The sequence below is a fragment of the Cebus imitator genome, unplaced genomic scaffold (genome assembly GCF_001604975.1).
Source record: "Cebus imitator isolate Cc_AM_T3 unplaced genomic scaffold, Cebus_imitator-1.0 Scaffold206, whole genome shotgun sequence".
In the NCBI taxonomy this organism is placed as follows: domain Eukaryota; kingdom Metazoa; phylum Chordata; class Mammalia; order Primates; family Cebidae; genus Cebus; species Cebus imitator.
In genome coordinates this window covers 3,593,289-3,600,443 of record NW_016107521.1, presented here as the reverse complement: position 1 = coordinate 3,600,443, position 7,155 = coordinate 3,593,289, and the positions used below count along the sequence as shown (strand labels likewise).

Below are 7,155 nucleotides of genomic sequence, written 5' to 3'. Positions count from 1 at the left end.
TGACAGTACAAAAGCATCCTCATCCATGAGCTTTTACATGCCTGCACGAGACTCTCCCTGTGATACACATCTAGGAGCAGGGTGATTCAGTCATAGAATATACATTAATTCACTAAATCATGCCAGTTTTCTTTTTAGAGTATTGCACCAGTCTCTATTCCCACTGCCTGGCAGTGCCCCAGGGTTCCTATATCCCCACATCCTTGCCAACATTTGTCCTCATTCTTCTTTCTCATATTTGCCAAGCTAACAAATGTAAGGTGAAATATTGTGGGTTTTTTTTCAATTACCTGATCACCAATGAATTTCAGCATGTCTTCGTATGTTTGTTAGCCTTTTGGCTTTCTTGCACATTTTTTATTGGGGTTCTTACATTTTTCTTGCTGATGTGAAAATGATCGCTGCAGAAAATGGATATTAGGAACTCATCTGTTAAACATTGCAAATATCACCTCCACATCTTTCATATGTCTGTTTTATGCATAATTATGATGTCATCAATTTTATTTTGTATACTGGTATTTTTAATATAATTTCAACTTTTAGACACAGGGAGTACAAGTGCAGGTTTGTTACATGGGCATATTGTGTGATACTGAGATTTGGGGTATGGATTTCATCAACGAGGTAGTGAGCATAGTATTCAATAAGTAATTTTTCAAACAATGCCTCCCCCAACTCCCAGTAGTCCAGAGTATCAAAATTGTTCCTCTCTTTATGTTCATGACTAGCCAATGTTTAGCTCCCACCATAAGTGAAAATATGCAGTACTTGGTTTTGTGTTCCCACATTAATTCCTTTAGGATTATGGCCTTTAGCTGCATTCATATTGCTGCAAAGGACATGATTTCACTCTTTTTTATGGTTGCATAGTATTCCATTGTGTATGTGTACCACATTTTCTTTATCCAGTTCACCACTGATGGGCACCTAGGTTGGCTCCATGTCTTTGCTATTGTGAATAGCATTGCAATGAACACATGTACATGTGTCTTTTTGGTAGAATGATTTATTTTCTTCTGGGTATATTCCCAATAATGACATTTCTGGATCAAATGGTAGCTCCATTTTAAACTCTCTGAGAAACTTAAAGTTTCCACAGTGGCTAAACTAATTTACATGCCTACCAACAGTGTATAAGTAGTCCCTTTTCTCCACAGTCTTATCATCATCTGTTATTATTTGACTTTTTCATAACAGCCTTTCTGACTGGTGTGAGACGGTATCTCATTGTGGTTGTGATTTGCATTGCCCTGATGACTAGTGATGATGAACATTTTTTCACATTTGTTAGCCACTCGTATGTCTTTCTTTGAGAATTGTCTGTTCATCTCTTTCGGCTATTTTTCAATAGGATTATTTGCTTTTTGCTTCTTAATTTGTTTAAGTTCCTTATACATTCTGGGTACTAGACATTTATTCAATCCATAGTTTACAAATATTTTCTCCCATTCTGTAGGTTGTCTGTTTACTCTGTTGCCAGTTTCTTTTGCTTTGCAGAAGCGCCTTAATTATGTCCCACTTGTCAACTTTTGTTTTTGTTGCAAATGCTTTTGGGGACTTAGCCAAAAATTCTTTGCCAAAGCTAATGTCATGAAGGGTATTTCCTAGGTTTTCTTATAGGATTCTTATAGTCTGAGGCTTACATTTAAATCTTTAATCCATCCTGGGCCAATTTTTGTATATGGTGAAATGTAGGAATCAAATTTCATTCTTCTGCATATGGCTAGCCAATCCTCCCAGCACCATTTATTGAACAGGGTGTCTTTTCCCCATTGCTTTGAAGGTTTTCTAAGGTGGCAGGTATGCAGCTTTATTTTTGTGTTCTCTCTTCTGTTCCATTGATCTATCTGTCTATTTTTGTACTAGTATCACACTATTTTGCCTACTGACGCCTTGTAGTATAGTTTGAAGTCTGGTAGTGTGATGCCTCTGGCTTTGTTCTTTTACCTTAGGACTGCATTGACTATTTAGGCTCTTTTTGATGTCACGTAAACTTTAGAATAGTTTTTTCTAATCCTATTTAAAAAATGATGTTGGTAATTTGATAGGAATAGCATTAACTCTTGCCACTTCAATTCAACATAGTATTGGAAGTCCTAGCCAGAGCAATCGGGCAAGATAAAGAAATAAAAGGCATCCAGATATAAAAAGAGGAAGTCAAATTATCTCTGTTCGCTAATAACATAATCTTATGCCTAGAAAACCCTAAAGATTTCTCCAAAATGTTTTTAGACCTAATAAACCACCTTAATAAAGTTGCAGGACACAAAATCAATGTCATCGTGATTTTCTGGTCTCATTTCATTTCAACTGAGTCCCTACCCTGGTAAATAAATGACTAGGGCTTGAAATCCTGCCAGACTGGAAACTTGGCTTATTCTCCCCAGCTTTAGCCTTTTGTGGGGAATAGGGATCAGCTCCTGAACCACAGCACTTTCCTATTCATACATTGTAGGGTTTTTTGCCATAATGCTATATATTCTCACATTTCCATTTTCCACATTACACTCTTTGGACACTTCTTGCCTATAAAGTCACCCACCTCTTAGTTCCTCTATGTCTTCTTTGATTCCACTTACCTGTCTGAAGCATCAAAATCAATGCTGGGTAAATAGGCTCCCTCTAACAGATACCAGTTCTACATTCTAACGGACATGTCAATTTTTCAGGTGCCAGCCACTCCTAGACATTTCTTCCCATAATTAAACTCCCAAATGTATTCTAAAAGTATGTTTTTTCCAAGATGGATTCAATCCAATAATACGATCTCTACAATGTCTGTGTGATTTTTGATTTATGGGCAAAACGTAGGATAACCCACTTTATGTTACTCAGAGGAGAAAAAAAAAGAGAAAATATAGCCAGAAGCATCAGGTGGAGGTTGATACTCCATAGAAGAAGAGCAACTGAGGCCAGACAGAGCAAAAAGATGTGTCATAGAGGCCAGGCATGGCGGCTCACACCTGCAGTCCCAGCACTTTGGGAGGCCAAGGTGGGCAGATCACTTGAGGCCAGAAGTTCAACACCAGCCTGGCCAACATGGCAAAACCCAGCCCCAAGAAAAATACAAAACTTAGCCGGGCATGGTGGCACATGCCTGTATTCCCAGCTACTCAGGAGGCTGAGGTGGGAGAATTGCTTGAACCCAGGAGGCGGAGGCTGCAGTGAGTTACAATCATGCCACTGCACTCCAGCCTGGGAAACAGAGCAAGACTCTGTCTCAAAAAAGAAAAAAAAAGGTGTGTCATACATACCATACCTTTGAAAATAGAGTAAAATGATGATTTTCTGAGTATATTTGCTATAATCTTTACCACTTATATTCAGAATAATCCAAGAATATATATGTCATAATTTTTGTCTTTTGGACGAAAAAAAAGAGATGAAGTGCCTTTTTCAAGTTCACAAAATTTGTCAGTTAAAAGTTGGAGTTGAAATCAAGATGCGTCAACATCAAATCTATGATGTTATATTATAGACTATATATGGGTCCCCCTTATGCAGGGTGCAAGCTGAACTATCCTATACCAAATGGAAGACTCCAAGCCAGGACACACACCTAATATTCCTTCACATTTTTTACTTATAGGGCAGCAATGCCAAGGAGAAACCAAACTCACGTGACTGAATTCCTCCTTCTGGGACTGACCACAGACTCAAAACAACAGGTGCGGCTTTTTACCTGCTTCCTGGCCATGTACCTGGTCAACGTGGTTGGCAACTCAGTCATCATGGCAGCCATCCGGGGGGATGCCCACCTCCACACTCCCATGTATTTCTTCCTCTCTAACCTGTCCCTGGTGGACATCTGCTTTACCAGTGTCATCGTGCCACAAATGTTAGTGAACATGCTGACTCAGACAAAGACCATCCTCTTTGCCCAGTGCCTCACCCAGATGTATTTCTTTGTGGCCTTTGGGATCACAGACAGCTTCCTCCTGGCTGTCATGGCCATTGACCGCTACATGGCCATCTGCAACCCACTGCATTACACCATGGCCATGAGCCCCAGGCGCTGTCTCCTGCTGGTCACGGCATCCTGGGTGGTGTCCCACCTCCACTCGCTCACTCACACTGTTCTCATGGCTCGCCTGTCCTTCTGTGGGCCCAACGTCATCCACCACTTCTTCTGCGATGTCCAGCCACTGCTGACACTCTCTTGCTCTGACACCTCTGTCAATGAGCTCATGGCCTTCACAGAGGGCTCTTTTGTGGTCATGAGTCCCTTTATCTTCATTATTGTCTCTTATGTCTACATCACCCGTGCTGTTCTGAGAGTCCCCTCAGCAGGAGCTAGGTTTAAGGCCTTCTCCACCTGTGGATCCCACCTCACGGTTGTGGTACTATTCTATGGGACCATAATATCCATATACATTCGCCCCTCATCTACCTACTCAGTGACAAAGGATCGTGTGGTCACTGTCATCTATACAGTAGTTACTCCCACACTGAACCCTTTTATCTATAGCCTTAGGAACAAGGACATGAAACAGGCCTTGAGAAAGCTAGCAAAAAGGACAGTATAGAATATGTATATTTTGCTATCTCTAGGAGTCTAGGAATTGTCTGAGCAATTACATGTTAAGCACCTGCTATCTGCCGGTACCTAATCTGTAGGGAAACAAAATAAATTATAGCTTCTATGCTCAAAAGTATTTATATTCCAAATAGCAGGCAGGAGTTTGTCAACCATTTGTTTTAATTAGTTTGTCTTACTTCTTCACAAAATTAAAAGAGTCATTATTATAAGTTTCTTAAATTGCAAACTGATTTAAGATGATAAATGTCTTCAGTTATAAAATAATTCCCAATTTATCCCCTCTTCCTCGGCATCTTTATCCCTTTTCCTTTGAAATACCTAGTTCATGCATCTCATGTACATTACCAGTGTAGACCAGTATTTTACCATTAAATAAAACACTTTCAAAGCTTCCACACCTGCCATTTAGTGACTTTAGGTAATTTACTTAACCTTTTTTAGTTTTAATTCCCTAGTCCTCTAGTATACTGCTTGGTCTATAAGCCCAGATCCACTAATCATCAGCCCTGTGTTCTTGAGAAAGTGGATTAATCTTTTTGTGCCTTGGTCCTTTTATATGCAAGTCAATTGTTGTTATGTTTGACGATCTAATAAATGTTCTAAGACATATAGGAATTACGTATAAAGAATTAGGTTAGTGCAAAATTGCTGTTTCCACAATTACTTTTGCACCAACCTAATACTTAGAACAGTGTCTCGCATGTAGCAAGATCATAATAAATGTCAACCACTAGGCTAACATTATATAGAAATGTTTCTATCGTCCCTTTCCAGCTAATGTTCCATGTTTTCTAATGGGATGGCAAATAGTTATACAGTCATACATCCTCCCACTCAGCTCAGTCTAAGCATTTCTGGAAATTAAGTATAATTATTCTCTTTAGGGCATTATCACTGTTTTGTCCATTTTGGGGGGATTCCAGCGGGTATGATGAAGGCCTCCTTCAATTATGACAACATGATTCTCACTGACCTTCCTTTCTCCGTCCCTGTTCCTCCATCTCATCTTCACTGTCTTTCAAATAATTTCACTATCAAAGCCCCCATGGGGCACACTGTCCAGCACTTCAAACATCTGAAATACAAACCATGGCTAAAGAATATGAAGCAGACAAATGGAGAAAAGTTGAGGGGAAACTATAGCTTTACAAAGGAGGAACTAAGGGGATGTGATACCAAAAAAGGTGGAGGAATAAAGCAATCTACCTCAATGAGAAAAAAAAATGTGGCAGAAGATGAAATTGACTTTAACTGATGAAAACTTTTTCCAAGGGTCAGACTTGAAGCAAAGTACAAAAGGATGGGACAGCCACACCAACTGAATGACATTATCATCCAGGGAGCATGCGACTTGTTTTGGGAGATACACACCAAGGGACAGCTATGGCATGGTGTAGAGGAATAGCTACTAAGAGCATAATAGCTTTGGATTCAAATCCTGACTCTGCTACTATTTTTGTAATTTTCAACAAATTAGCAACCCTGCTAAGCCTAACTTGTCTCATCTATAAAATGAGACAAGTTAGCTAGTTTCATGAAGATTAAGTGAGATGACAATCTGTGTAAAGCAAGTAGCACACTACATGGCCTATTGTAAATGCCCAATAAAAGTTGTTTATTATGATTATAATAGTGTTTGGAACTTTATAACTTGAGACAAATAAATTGGGTTTTATAATAAACAAGTTTTTTAGAGAAGATGGAAACCAGTCAGTGGAGATAGGTGGACATCAATTCCAGGAAACCATTTTCCAATACCAAAGCCAATTCTCAGAGTAAGATTGCTTTCTACAATGAGGACAGGAAGGAATACATATAGAACCCAGTTGATCCACTTGAGCATTTGCTGATACTCCCTTCATAATTGTAACTGCAAATGGACACCTACAGCAACCCTAGCCTGAGAAGGGGATGTTTATCAAGGTCCCAGACTCCTTGGGAGTAAAGGTGTGAGTCGTATTAGTGTGTAAGCCCCCCAGACCTACCAAGATGAGAACTGAGGATGAGGAGGTTAGACTGCCCAGTGAGTAGGAGAGTGAGGATAAGTACAAGTTTCATCCTCAAGATCAACTGTGCAAAATGGGCTATAGTTCATCCCACTAACCTCCCTCTTCAATGTTTCCTCTATGGAGGAGAGGCCCATGAAAGCCATGGAAGAACTATTCACCATGTATGTGTGGAGAATTGAATCTGTGCTATCTGTTCTTCCTTAAATGTTTGGTAGCATTTAGCAATGACGCAGTCAGGTCCTGGGCTTTTCCTTCATGGCAGAATTATTATTATGGCTTTGATCTCATTACTCATTATTCATCTGTTCAGGTTTTCTATTTCTTTTTTTATTTATTTATATATTTATTTATTTATTTATTTATTTATTCCCCATTTATTTATTTTATTGCATTTTAGGTTTTGGGGTACATGTGAAGAACACGGTACACACGTGGCAGTGTGATTTGCTGCCTTCCTCCCCATCACCTACATCTGGCATTTCTCCCCTTGCTATCTCTCCCCAGCTCCCCACCACCCACCGTCCCTCCCCTATTTCCCCCCAACTGGCCCCAGTGTGTAGTGCTCCCCTCCCTGTGTCCATGTGTTCTCATGGTTCAACACCC

At 39.8% G+C, this 7,155-nt stretch overlaps 1 protein-coding gene across 1 annotated transcript; it reads left to right on the top strand.

Annotated features, from left to right (window-relative positions):
• Positions 1-3,599: 3,599 nt before the first annotated feature.
• Positions 3,600-4,529, top strand: LOC108317735 (olfactory receptor 1L6-like). The gene has a single exon (XM_017548393.1). The coding sequence runs from the start codon at positions 3,600-3,602 to the stop codon at positions 4,527-4,529; it is 930 nt and encodes a 309-aa protein (XP_017403882.1).
• The last annotated feature ends 2,626 nt before the right edge of the window (positions 4,530-7,155 follow it).